Genomic DNA, 14759 nt, shown 5'->3' with positions numbered 1-14759 from the left:
GAAGACCGTTCTTACTTGAATCCCTGCGGTTCTTTCAAGTAATCAGGCCAAGAAGTTTACATAACTGCTCTTGATGATTATGATAATGCATAAGAGCAACCAGAGGTAATGAGCCATCAAGACTGTGTTTGACTATTTAGATGTCAATTTCCAACCAACATTTGATATGTCACTTCAATGACATGTTTATTTCACCGCACGCATGGGCAGACTTGTGATGATCAAAGGGAGCCAAATACTGATCCCTGACGCATTCTGCATTCTGATGCAAAGGCTGGGAGCAGTGGTATGGTTGTTTAGCTTCTTTTCTGGGTTCAAGTGGATGTCATCAAAATACTTCCTGCTGTTTCTTCTGCATGTGCTCAACATTGGGAGTGATGTGCGGTAGGAATGGACAAGAAGGAAGTATCCCACACGGAGAGCATGGAGAGTCTTTCATATGTAGATTTCCTTCTTGTTTACTACAAGTCTTAAGACTCGGGCATGAATCAAAGACTCATTTTTACCCTGTGTCTTCCTTCCAGCTCTTAATAATTCACACAAAAACAGCTGGATGACCAACCCAAAAAATGAAAAAGGGAAGGACAGCAGCATGGTGATAAATCTCTACTTAATGCTGTTAAGAAAACCCTTGGGCTCTGAGAGGCGAAGCTTTAAACTATGACCCGCTATGGTAACAGCAACAGAACGTTGCTTCTTATTGATATATCAGCAATGCGTCATCTCATGGGGAGTATCATGTTTACAGCTCCTTCATCATTTATGCCGAGGCTACAGAGGGAATTCAAATTCAAACAAGCAGTGCAGAGGTGCGAGAGTGCAATGTTTTGAAACCAGGCACCTGTGCCGAGTGAAAACCTGGGATTAGTCCACAGCCTGAGGGTAATATCAATCTTCTTTCGACAGTGCACGAGCATGTGTTTAGAGCGCATACAAATGGGCTAAGCAGTTGCATTGCCGCGGGTTACTTCACAGGTTTCGCAGACAAAATAACCATGAATCTAATGATGCCAAAATGTGTGATTCATTATGCATATTGCTCGGAGTGTGAAGCATTAACGGCATTTGTGGTATCAGGGAAAAACAAGAGGCTCTTCAATATATTGCAGCATATCGTTTACTCTAATACACATCTATTCCCATGTCCAAAGACAGGTTCAGATGCCCGTGAAAAACCACTGCAGACCTAAAATGTATCATTCTTTCAGAAATGTCGAAACCCATAGTACTTTAAATATCTATCTTTAAAAGGTGAAATCATTTGGGGCAAAGACATTACTTGCAAATTGGAATTTTTAGTTGGACAAACATTTCTTGAGGGCAGAAATAATCTTGTTAGTCGACTTAAACGCCACTGAGCAAACCTAAAGGACCTCAGAGAGGTTTTTTCTGGTAAAAATTTCAGTGCCAAAACACAAACTCTGATCAAAGGAATACAATTAAAGCAACTTTTAAAACTCAGTGGCCAGAATAGTAAATTGATTTCCTCACAAACTCAAATTCTTAGCAAAAATATGCTTTACCAATCAAGCTCATATGAACGCATTTGTTTTATCAAAAGATGTCGAAGAAAGACTAGTTTGTTTCTAATTAAAAAAAGTTTCCATGGCTTGCATTTTTGGCAACCAATTAGTTGACAAAGTGACAGAGTTGCACTGGCTGTTAGTCAGATCTGAAGAAGCAATAGGCCTCAAAATAATCCTCAGAATATTCAACCCTTCACTTCAGCAGCGGGCTTGTCTGATAAGTTATGACACAAGATAAGTTATGTAGGTCGTCAATATAATCTAATTATGCATAACATATCTGTTATCATTTCTTTCTTACCTGACAGGACTGTTCCTGCTGTCAGGATCTCGAGCCAGTACGGCGCCAACCTCTGTGCCACTCGGTGCGTTCTCGTAAATATCCAGAATGTAATGATCAACAGAAAAGACCGGCGCTTCGTCCACGTCTCCGACTGTGATTTTAAGGGTGGCAGTGTCTTTGAAAGAACCAAGGTAGGAAAAACGAGGATCCACGTGTGTATTCACCCCCTCAATTTGGAGGGTGTAGGTCTTCTTTCTCTCGTAGTTCAGAGGCTGTCAGCAAAAGGCACCGAAAGAAAAAAAAAACAAACAAAAAAAACATCAGCAAGCTAATCGTGTAAAGCTGTGTTATACTTCATTTAGAAGACTTGTGACGTTAAGTAAAAGTCAACTTAAGAGTTTACAAGGCAAGCTAATAAACACAAAATTATCCAGTTTAAACATTACTTTTAAAGTATTATATGCAGAACATAAATATCAATATGGCTAATATCAAATATCCTTACGTATGATGTGATCTGCATCAAAGCCTGGTGCTAAAGTGCAACATCTACAGGCTATCTACTCTAAAAGTTGCATGTTTTACCTTTAAAGTATTTGCTACTTTGTAAATCAAAGTGTTCTTCTTCCACTCCTCTTTTATTGGGGATTTTTTTTCCTATTAAAACATGTCATTACTTCCACCATCTGTTACAACTCCCTGCTGTAAGCAATTTTGCATTGTGTATGCATCATTGTCCACGTAGGGCTTTAACATATTGAATATAACCTGCTCATCAAAATGCCACTTTACAGCAATGCTTATTAAAAAATCCTACACAGTACTCCATGAAGTCAAAAGGCTGACAACATTTCTTCTTGTATTTCCCAAACGATTCCCTGATAGATCACATTTCTTGCTTGAAGACAGCTTGCTTTTCACCTTTTTAAGGCTGATGATTCCCTCTCTCGTGTCCCTGTCCGTGGCGATGGAAAACGTGTTGACCCCCTCTGAGTTAATGATGCTGTACTTGATGTCTGCATTGACGCCCAGGTCTTCATCATTGGCTTTGATCTTCCCTACCGGTTTCCCTACCTGAGCTGATTCAGGGACGTACAGCTGGTAGTTTTCTGGGAAGGAGATTTGACGTACCCGTTAAAAAAAACACATCAACACATTTTTGAACAGAAGCTGCCCGTCGTCATTGTCTGAATGCGCTACAAAAAAAGTGCTTGGCTAAGCAGTTTGATCCTGCCACCAATTGTTCCTGAGGGAACGTCATTAAAAAATATTCTGCAGCTGACATTAAATGTTAAACTGAGGTTGATAGCAATGCACTGAGGCAGATGATTATTGAGAAAAGGGTGATGGTTTTGAAAGAGTTTGTCCCTGCAGCACAAAATGAAATACTATCTGCCAATTTGCATGATTGCAAACTTTTTAGGACAGAGTCACAACTTTGTCATTACTTAAGTATATCATTAAAATGGAGAAAATGGACGCGGCAATAGCCTAGAGGTTATGGCACATGCCCCACGTAAAGAGACTGTAATCCGACCTCAGTCCTTTGCTGCATGTCATCTCCCACCCTCTCCACCCAACATTTCATCTCTCTTCAGCGGTCCTATCCAATAAAGGCAAAAAGGCCCAAAAATAACTGAAACAAAAATTGAACATAAACAAACTTCAAACCATTGTATTTTCTAAATGTTCAAATTGTTTTAAATTTCACTACAACATTTGACTAGACTTCAGTTATACATGATAGTAAGGAATACTAAGCGAAACCTTAAAACCTTAAAAACCCACAACTTTCTGTACAAACGTTACTTATGTATGTATTTTGATAAATCTATACTCAACACATGCTTAAAGAAATCAGAATGAAGGAAGGTGGTCTCTGCAAATGTTAAGGTTTTTTTCTAATGATACTCTCTTTATGTTTTTCATGGGCACACATGCTATAAATGTTACTCCTTAAAGTTCACAGTTTTGAAAATAATACCTTTATTACAGTCAATATAGTTCAAAACCTTTAATGATAATGTTGTTTCCACACATGAAGACAACAATGTATCAGTGTTGAGAGTTGAGAGTTTTCCAATGGAGGCTATGCTGTAGGCTATGCTGTAATGCAATGTATGTTCATACATTCAGTTTTATACATACTTTGTGGAAACTTGGGCGGGTTGTCGTTGATGTCTGACAGAGTGATGTTGATGGTGGTGGAGCCAGAGAGGCCTCCGACCTGGCCTGCCATGTCTTTGGCTTGGATAACAACAGTGAAGTGTTCCCTGGCTTCCCGGTCCATGTCAGCTAAGGCAGTCCTGATTATTCCTGCATTGGCGGAAGAAAAAAAACAAACAATTCAGTCGCACAATATACGCATTTACTTGTCAAGTAAGCATGTATTTTTCTTTGATTCTTTGAATGTATAATTATGTATAAATGTATAAAATAATAATTAATCTATTCTTTGATTATCTTCCATACTTGTAAATTGTGTAATCTAAGATGACTTGGTAGTAGATACTAGATAAGGCAGATTAGCCAGAGTGGGTTTAAGGAATTGTTTAATGAGTCAACATGACGGAAAGCTATAAAGCTAGAGTAAGAGATTTATGAATAAATTGGAAGTACACATAGTGATATCATCTGCATAATAACGACTTTTTGTCAAAGCAACATTGCAGCATTTCTTTAATTCAATTTAATTTCGCTTCAAAGAATTTTATGTCATCGTTAGAAAATTCAGTTATATAAAAGCAGCAATGCAAACAAAAAATGTAACTTGATACATATTGCAAATAATATAAGATCCATTATGGATTCTCTGAACTCATTATGAACTCTTCCAAAGGTGTATTTCTTTGACTGACATTTTTTAAGAGACAAATATAAATCAGTTTCTGTTGAAGAGAAACTACTGATGTAAATCACATATGGCAATGACACATTTGTTGTTTTCATAATAACCACACAACACAATCGAAAAAACAAAACAAAACAAAACAAAAACAATACTAGGTAAAATCAAAGAAGAAATCACTGTGAAGCCAATAAATATATCCCTGTTAGAGCTGTCAACATGAGTTTTTCATTGAATATTTTCCCATATAAACCTCTTTAAGTTATGGAATACTCATAAAGCACTGCATCACATCCCTTCAAAGACCAATGCCATAAAAGTGTACCTTCATCTTTGTTTCTCCTGGTCCCTCATTTTCAAGGTTAGCCTTTCCTCACTTCTCATTAGATTGAGAATGACTATGCAACCTTGGTTCAGGACAGAATGCAACTTTCCGCGGCACCCACTCAATCTCATTTATTACCACAATAACACAGCAAGCATAGCCATGAACTTTCACAATGCTAACTTAGTGAAATATGAGTGCACCTTTGCCCACTGCAGAGAAACTGCACACAGGTAAATTGCAACAGTATAACAAAACCAGAAAGAGTGTTTGCTTCCTGTGTTGCTGGGCGTGAGGTGATTTACTGAGTATAATAGCTCCAGCTCCTGCACACATTTTTCTCTGTTTGTGTGCCTTTGTATCTGTGTGGAGTCTTAAGATGTGTGTTTGTTAATATTGGCTTTTGTGTGTTTCTTCGCCTGAGGGCTAATTCGCCATCTTACTTCCTGAAACCACATCTCAACCTGGAGCCTGATTTAATATGTTCTCCCAGTTATACCAGTGTTTGTTGTAAATCTTGCGTTTCCCCAGAGCCGAGACCCTCTGGCCACCATTGAACTTATGTTCTCGTGAACTTGTGAACCCTGCAATAATACATAACGATTGACTGCAAGCAGCCAGACCTAGAAGGTAATGGGATGGTGTTGATCATGATGGTAAATGGACTTTGCTGTTGTAAGTGGAAATCACGACATGAGGTGACATTTGACAAGATGGTGTTGGGCAATGAATCAAAGCATCACATACACCACTGATCCCTGGGAAATGGGATATTTCCTGAAGTTATTGGACTATTTTGACCCTTTTTATTTTTAGAAGCCAAAATCAAAAAAAACTATATGAAGGGAAGTAAGTTTGGATGATAAAATCGATTTTAATATTTTCTCAATTGTATCATTTTGCATGAATGATCTGCTTCAGACAAAACAAAATTCTTATGCTTGCCTATGATAACGTTCGATAAACTTACCCTCAATTTCCAATTATTTCCCATGGAAAGTTTCCGATTTGGAATATTTTCAAAATTACAAAGCCAATCAATAAAAGTGCAGACATCTGACTGGCAAAATACAAGTTGACTTGAGCTGGGTGAATCACTTCATTGACTTTTAGGGGGCCTGCCAAACTGACAAGACTGTTTTCTTAGTGTCAGCAGAAAAAGTATCATTTTACTAGAACTCCAAGTGTTTCAAGTCCATATACTTTACCACATTATGCAGGTGCTGTCACAACAGTATCATTTTATTGTCAGACGATTAAGAAAGACAGCTGTTTTTTAGCTGTCCACTGTAAAACAGACTACTGAATTTAAAGACCAGCTGGTAAACTTGTTGAAGCATTTCAAAGCTAGCTATTTATACATTTTGAAAGAACATATTGAATTAAAGTTGTCAGGTTCCCAGAAATAATGCCCCAGCATTACCTTTTTGTAATTGTATTTGTCAACACAGGGAAACCTTCTAAAAATAGGCGGCTTACACAACACCTAATCCACTCACACATAGGTTTTCTCATCAGCTCTGGTCATAGTGTCCAAAGTTCATTTAGCACTCTTCCCATTTCTTATCTTGACAGCTTGAATGTCCCATAAAAAAATCATTTTAAAGTGAATTAATACAGTTTTATGATTCCTTCATTTCACCAAAGAGTCAGCTATAGCAGTGTTATACAATAGGTCATTTCTCTCTTTCTTCAAGACTCTATAGACAGAAACTAATCCACTCGCCTCAGGCAGAATAATCATTAAAAGTGGGTCAAGGAGCAAGGCAGCCAACAGTATTAAGATCCAGGGGATCTAAGGTTACTCTGTCACACTGGTTTGTGGCTGACGGCCTGTAGACTGCCTATGAACCTGAACTCATCAGCAGTCGATCAACAGACAGGGACTTTTTTTTCATAAATGATATGATAGATGAGGATTCATTTGTAAAAAAAAAAAAAAAAAAAAACATCGTTGAAATTATAAATGAATTTATGAGTGGAAAGCAGTTAACCCTTTGAACTTAGCATTGAAATGAGTCCGACTGTGCATGTATTGGTGCTTTTGCTTATTGTGATATCTGTTCAAATACCCACCTGTAATATCGCTATAATATTTGCAACCTATCCCTACAAAACTTAAAAACCAGGTATACCTCTGTCTGTCTGTCTGTCTGTCTGTCTGTCTGTCTGTCTGTCTGTCTGAGTATGTATGTGTATTTCTATATTTTTATGCAAATATGTCTGTCAATGCACTGCTTTTAATGTTCAGCACTTTGTACTACATTTTATGTATAAACAGTGCTATATAAAGTTTTTTTGCAAGTCAATTGCAAGTCAACCAACCATAAGGATTAATGAAGTGTCTAAATTGAGCCTTAATTCTGATACTTCAATTAAAACAAATTGATGCACTGTTACATTGTTGTTTCTGTTTATTAAGATCAACAATCCTATTTTTTTTTAACCAGATGCTTTATATATTTTGCTCTTAATGATCTTGCTATTGTTTCCCCCCAACTATTTAACCAGGATTATTCAACAATAATCTTCTAAATCCAGACTGAAGCTACTCCCTGCTGCCCCTCCAGTTTTCACACCAGTTTATGTAACATAACAAAATAGACTCAGTGTAAATGGGACATGAAATAATTAAGACAAAGTAATAGCTTTCTGCGAAGAATGATTGTTGCAGCCATGATGCTCTGTCATTTACATAACTCTGGATCATCCATCTCGTCTGCATTCAAAGGTTTACAAGAAGAAAGTGTTCTGCTGAAAATACAGCCAGAAGTTGCACTATAACATGAAGCTTTTGTAATTTCTAATAAAAGATATAAAAATTAACCAGCCATGTTGATGAATTTCTATGAGTGAGCTGTGAATTCAGTTCACCTTCTGCAGCCAATTGCTATAATTCTAACCCATTAATTGTATTATTTTTTTTTTTCTGGTGGCTGATGCTTCGAGTCATTTTCCATGAAAAGGACAGGATGCGTCAACTGGTTCAGAAAGAGATACAAGATTTCACAGCATGCTGTGTCCTTTTAATGCTCTTTGGAGGAACAAAGAAACTACTTGTTCGAGGTTATGAGATAAAGCAAAACAAGATTTAGCCACTATTTTTTTCCGTTAAGTTCTTTCAAGCAAATTGCATCGGCTCACTTCCTTTTGGGTACTGTGTTGGAGAGAGTCTAACAGTGTCTTTTTGTGCATATTGGGTCTGCTTTAAGAAGAGCAAGCAGTAAGTAGAGCAGAAAGCAGAAAGACATTAATGTGCTCGAGTACTTTCTTCTGAGTTAAATCAAAGCCAATATTAAGATATTTCCAAACTGTAGCATTTTTTGTTGTCCGTCTACACTCAATGTGTCCATTCAATTGTTCTATATAGGAATAAGTTCTGGATTTCAGAACTTGAGACACTACTGAAATGAAAGTTGAGTAACCTGTGAGGAGGTGGAGAATTTTGCCTTTCAAAGTTCAAGCAAACACTGTCAGACTGTTGGGTCTCTTACTGACTTGAAAGTATAGCATAATCATTAATGCTCTTCCTGCTGGAGATGCGTAGCTTCAGTATTTTTATTTGAGATCACAGAGAATATAATATTAGCAGAAATGCTGAACCTGTTTTGTAAAAGTACACATAGAAATACTCTTTATATGATCAAATAAAGTCTCTTTTGAGTTCCTGGTGACCCCAGGCTTTTGGTCAACAAACTGGTAATACTGATGGTAATGTCAAATGTTAAGATGTTCTCCTCAGGTGTCACTGACATATCTTGAACACAATAAAGGAATGTTAGCAAAGCTAGCACAACACAGTTTCTCCTCCTGTTTTTTTGGGGGTTTTTTTTAACGAAAGTGTTCTTTTAAAATGTCAAGTCTCAGCATGGATCTGCTTTTCTTCCCGTTTCCCAAACTAATCAAAGTGCTTGCAGCCACTTTCCTGTAATGATGCGAGGTCTGCAAACTCAATTGGAAGTCCTTTGTTATTAACCAGAGTCTTAGCATTGCTTAACCTGGGGTCCTTGAGACACACAGATCTTGGCAAGCAGCCACACTCCCCATTAAAACAACACCAAGACAGACGATCTGACCTTTCAAGTCTCTTATTACCCCTTTACTCATGGAGGCACATCGCTCTGAGCGATATTTCTCTGCAGTAGGTTTAGGAATGATAAGTGCACATTAAATATTTGAGGTTTTATTTTTAGGCTTCAGTAATTCCGCAGTTCAGAAAGTGAGGATGATGTTCTGTTAATTATTTGCCATCAAACAAACAGATGAGAAGCCTACACAGAGAAAATGCAAAACAGAATCAGGGATTTTTGCCCAGGTAGGAAAATGTACCAACACATTTTCAGCTAATGCATCACAGCTGCATTACAAAACCTACAATTGCTGAACTGCACTCCTTCTTCAGTGGAATTCTTTAACAATTCAGGAAAGGCAGTGGAGGGATTCTTTGGAAAGTGCAAGAACTGGAGAGGTATGTCAGTGCATTGACATGAGGATCGAACCCCTGAACTCCTTTCCCTGACCATTTCTGATCTGTAATACCTCAGATAGTCTCTGCTAAATCTCTACGGAGCTCGTGAGTTAATTTAGAAAATAATTGAGAAAGAGCCGACTTCCATGAACCTGGGCCCATTTGACACAGTGAGGTGGTTAGCCTTTTCCTCAACCTCCCAAGTCTATTAAACTTGATACCATCGCACTATCCACCTCTTTGTCTGGCTGCAAACTTCTAAAGGAGCACAATCTCCTGGGTGAACAAAAAGGATTATAGGAGATTACTAAAGCACTCTTCAATCTCCAGCTTCAGGAATCTTGGTTTTTGGCCCTTCCAATACGATGTTATCCCTGTGCGTCTGCACTCTGAACATTTTTGGAGCAAAGGGAGATAACATTAATAAAAGCAGCTGTGAAAAAAATCTCAGAAATCATAAAAGTATGTATTTTTACTTCCAAAGAATTCTCAGTCATAAGTTGGTTCGTATCTACCACTGTGAATATCTGGTGGGACTGCTCAAGACTCAAGTGATTGACAAATAGAAAGCTCTTTTCTTTATCCAAGCAGAGGTAAGACTTAATCCATGAACCGCTAAAAACGTCTTGATCTGTGTCAGCTCCTTCAATAAACTCGAACACTTCCAAATCCCAGATCAGCAGAGATATTAGCCTATTTAGGATGCAAAAGGGACTTAGGGGTTCTGCAGTGTGTAGAGGTTTGCCTGTGTGTATGTGAGTGAGTACAGATGTGAGGTGGGGATGGAGGGGAGGGGGCATTCGTCTATGAGACTCTAGAGGAACAACCTTGATGTCTCTGCGGGTAAGTGACAGATGCACAGTAGTGATGGGAAAGACAGGAGTTACGACCCGGCTATAAAAAGGATAAATGCAGCTACCATCTAAGATGTACTTTTGCTGAGATATAGGAAGCTGTTACAGAAAATGCTGGCTTGCAGTTTTAGAATTTGCAAACCATGTAATCAAGTAAAGTCAATGTTGCGAATGTTCTTAACACAGTTAGCATGTCACTTATTAAATATAACTATTCTGGCGAAGCTAATATTGTAAAATTTCCCTGACGGGAAGTAACAGAGCTTTCCAAAAGTAAATCCATCAAAAGAGCCCAGGCAAGGCTTTACTTTTTTAACTTTTATCCTGTGAGATTTACATTCAGAGAGCAGATAAAGGCTCAGTCTTTGTCTAATACTCTGCTGTCCTTGTGCATCTGCTCCTGTTCACCAAAATCCCCAGACAAGTCAAAACATAAGCGGCGGTATGGGTGCTCAGGGTCCTTTTTAAAGGACACCTCGTCAGGATTTGTAGGTGTTATTTGAAACTCTTGACTGTAGCAAAGATTTGTCAATGCCCAGCTTCTTTGTTGAATCCAAACGGTAATCTTTTTACTTTGCTGAAAGTCAAGTAGCTATATGGCCAGCTAGCTGTTGAAGCTCAAGCTAGAAGCCGGTTAAGTCAGTTTGAAAACATGTGTTTAAGCTAGCTGTCTGCTAATCTTCCTACACGGATATTTCAAGTTTACAGGCTGTATCTTCCTTGTAAAGTAAAACAAATCTGGTTACTCTACAAAAAACTTTTAACAAGCATATTTTTCCTGTTTTTTTCCCCTTCTAAAATATTGATAGGCTATGAGATATTTCATGGACTTGTCTGGTGAACATGGCTTGTAATAAGTGTTACAAGAAAATAGACATACTCTTGCTAAGATTTGGAATGAATTATGGGTTGGCAGGTTTTATACTTTACTGGGTTATTTCACAAATTTTACCTTCCACTCTTATTCATTTTCTCATAATACTTTGGCCTTCTTTGCTTTAGCCTCGTGGGTATTTGAAATGACAAGCTTCAGAGTCTCTATCCCAAAAAATGAATGATCTTTTACAGTAATCGTGTTTTAAATAATCTCAGGGACAACTTTTATTTTTTTATTTCATTTTAAAGACTGTTATGTTTCTATATAATGTACCATTGTTTAATCTGTACTCTGTCTGGGTTTTTAGGAAACACATTTTGGAGATTTATGACAAAGAACAATAGGAAGGCCAATGCATAATATTTTGAATTGTCACATTATTGTTCAATAATACAAGCTGCTATATTGATTTTCTCCTATCCACAGTTCCCCCTTCAAGTCTGCCATCTTTATCACATGCATCAGTTAGATTTCTGTCTTTACAATGTTGTTGGAATGCTCACTTTATTTACCTCAGTGAAGTAAAATCTAATCCTAGATTTCCTGTTCCTTCTTTCATGCTCCATAACACGAGCAGATGAACCAATTACAAATTTACATCCATGATTGAATCCTATTTACTGCAGAGACAGATGCTTTGATTATATTTCCTGGTTAATTAATAGGCTATGTGATATGAATTTAGTCATTTTACGTTTGGTTATTAACATGTCAGTTATCTGACATTGAAATGTTGAATGTGCAACTACATTTGACTCTGTTTTGATAAAACATTCAAGATATAATAAAAAAAAGACACATGCCTGTTTCTTTATAATGGTAGCACTACAAAGTCATAGTTTAAGTGTCCCAATGTGAAGGTAACTTTAATTTTGCGACTTTGTTAATAATGTGTCTCCAATATACAGGATGCCATCATTAATCACAGCTGCAGTGGTGTGGACCTACAGGATCACCATGTCTGGTTTTGCGCATGATAGAATAGAGCTTTAATATTGTTAATGGAGCCAGCATACAAAACAGATTCATCAAAATTTAGGTATGATATTCTTACTGTGCTCATTAAAAAAAAACACTATAGTTATTATGTGTAATGACAGTGCACTTAATTCTGGAGAGTTGATCATGGTAATGACCCTCTTTATAAGTCTGAATAAACAGTTTAATTAAGATGTACTGCAGAATGAAGCCAGACACATACCGTAAATTCCGGACTATAAGCCGCTACTTTTTTCTCACACTTCGAGCACTGCGGCTTCTACTCCGGTGCGGCTAATGCATGGATTTTTTATGGGGGACAATGAGCTTCTGCCGCAAAAACATTTGACTTCGTCACGTCGGATCTTAATATCAGTCATTTTGCGCTTCATGCACGCACCCTCATGATGGAAAACACACGGAGAAATACATATGATGCAGCTTTCAAGTTAAAGGCGATCGACCTGGCTGTCAAAGAAGCTAACAGAGCTGCTGCACGTTAAGATGACACTGACAGCGACAACAGAGACTGAGGAAGTGAGTAATGAAGTCATTCTGAGGCAGTGAATGGATGGACTTTTTCTTGTGAAATATATTACGGTCATCTTTTTCATCAGCCGTGTTACAGACACCGTCGGCTAGGCTTCGTATTGTAACGGTTCATGTTGTAAAGTCAGTAGTTGATAATGTGTTCATAATTCCGATTATGTGGAGAGTCAGTGAATGCACCAGCGAGAACGTGTTGAGTGGCTGTATGAGAGAACGCTGGGGGAGAGAGTTGGATTGTTACGGCAAGTTATGGTTTTGTTCTCCGCTGTAAACGGCGTGGTCACGGCCGACAGTGATCGGGTTATTAAAAGTTATTATTTGAACGCTCTCGTCGTCCTTTAACGTCCGTATGGACGCTACAGTATTTGCGGATGTTACCGGTAGCCTACGTCTGTGTAAATAGCTCTTGTTATAGCGTGGACACCTGCGGCTTATAATCAAGTGCGGCTTATATATGTACAAATACATTTATTTACTTCTTTTTAGCCGGTGCGGCTTATATCCAGGTGCGCTCAATAGTACGGAATTTACGGTACTTTGTCGCACACTGCTTTAAATGTTAGAGATATATGAATAGAGTTGTTACATTCTGCAAATACTAGATTTGTGTACACTGACAGACACAAGATAAATGTACATTTGCTGAGAGTTTCAGCTGAAACACTTCTGTATGATTGCTTTGCCAATGAAAAGCCTGTCATATAGTATAAGCCATATATCCTGTGTCTGTGGTCAATTTTCCATTTAATACAATTTCCAAACTGTCAGAAGGGCCTGCTGTTCCTGGTGGCTCTAAGAGGATCAAACCATTTTAGCCAGGGAGGGGGAACATGTGAAACTGTTAACTTTGTATCTTGCTGAAGATTTAGGGCAAAGCTGAGACAGTCCTTTGGGGATTCCTTCCGCACCATATGTGCAGGCCAAATGCTATCATTACCCTCTGTCCTTAAATGATCCTTCCTCTTACCTCATGGGTCTTGTGAAAATCTGTCACTGTTGGATCCGGCCAGCAGATCCAAGGTCAAATGGGTAGAGGTGGCATGTGTGTGTTTGGACTTGTTGTGTACTTTAATCCCACTAATGATAGGTGTATATCCCTTTGTGATGTCTTCACAGTCTAAACGTGGGGAATCAGCTACCTAACATGCGACATAACATGCTAATGCACTGTGAGACGTGCATAAGCAGCTTCAGCTCCCCAGTGTGATGCTGAAATGCGGCAGCATGCCAACACAGCTACTTTAAGACTTGGGCTTAGCACATGTAAGATCACATGCAAGTTTCCACTGACCACTGGAGACTCATCTGCTAATTTAAGTCAGGAATGGTGGTTTGCTGGTGGCACAAAAGAAAAAAAACAACAACAGACATTTGTGAAACTGAATACACGAGGGAGGAATAAAGCTGTGCTGAAAATGCAGCTGCCTCGCCTTTCGATCAAGACGCAGAGTCAGCCCCAGCGAAACAAGCCATGTGACATGTCCGAAAGCACACTGCATACACACAAATAACTAAAATCAACTTGTAAAATGATCTTTTAATTGGGAGCATGATTTCAACTACAAAAACGTAGAGTAATATAACGGAGTAGGTGGTTTTGTATGGGAAAAATCCCAGTTTACATGCACAAGAATTGCCATTGCTTCTGCCTCACCACACCGCTGTGAAATTGCTCGATCAATCCCCCACCGCCTTTCTCCCTAAGGTAAACTCAAAATATTCCGCGTTTCATTTATGTTGCTCATTCAGCAAAGAATTCATGTTTTACATGGGCGTTGTAGTCTCAAAGGGACCAATAGTAGCTCCAGACAGCAATGATTCAGTTCATACAAGTGTATTGTTGTTAAACGTCAGCAGTAGCAGCAGCAGCAGAATCAGCCGAGGCAAGAGCGTAACACTTCAAACACAAACGTGCATGGACAAAGCCTTTTTGTGAGACAAAGAGAGATCAGAAATAAACAGGCGCACACTCACAGGGACACATTTTCACCTCATATAAAAGTTATATATCTTGTACTTTAAAAGCTTTATTAAAATTTAATAGACTCTAG

At 38.4% G+C, this 14759-nt stretch overlaps 1 protein-coding gene across 2 annotated transcripts in view; it reads right to left on the bottom strand.

The window, feature by feature from the left end:
• Positions 1 to 14759, bottom strand: part of LOC306835354 (cadherin-18) — a 182545-nt gene that overhangs the window by 35111 nt on the left and 132675 nt on the right. For both annotated transcript variants that reach the window (XM_079361835.1, XM_079361834.1), the window contains exons 5-7: positions 3958 to 4125; positions 2731 to 2918; positions 1828 to 2081 (exon numbers count right to left, since the gene is read on the bottom strand). In XM_079361835.1, coding sequence (XP_079217961.1) covers positions 1828 to 2081; positions 2731 to 2918; positions 3958 to 4125 — 610 coding nt within the window. The remainder of the gene's footprint in view (positions 1 to 1827; positions 2082 to 2730; positions 2919 to 3957; positions 4126 to 14759) is intronic.

Source organism: Symphodus melops, assembly GCF_947650265.1.
Source record: "Symphodus melops genome assembly, chromosome: 14".
Lineage (NCBI taxonomy): Eukaryota > Metazoa > Chordata > Actinopteri > Labriformes > Labridae > Symphodus > Symphodus melops.
Note: the sequence above shows the minus strand (reverse complement) of the source record. Positions and strands in the feature narration are given on the sequence as shown.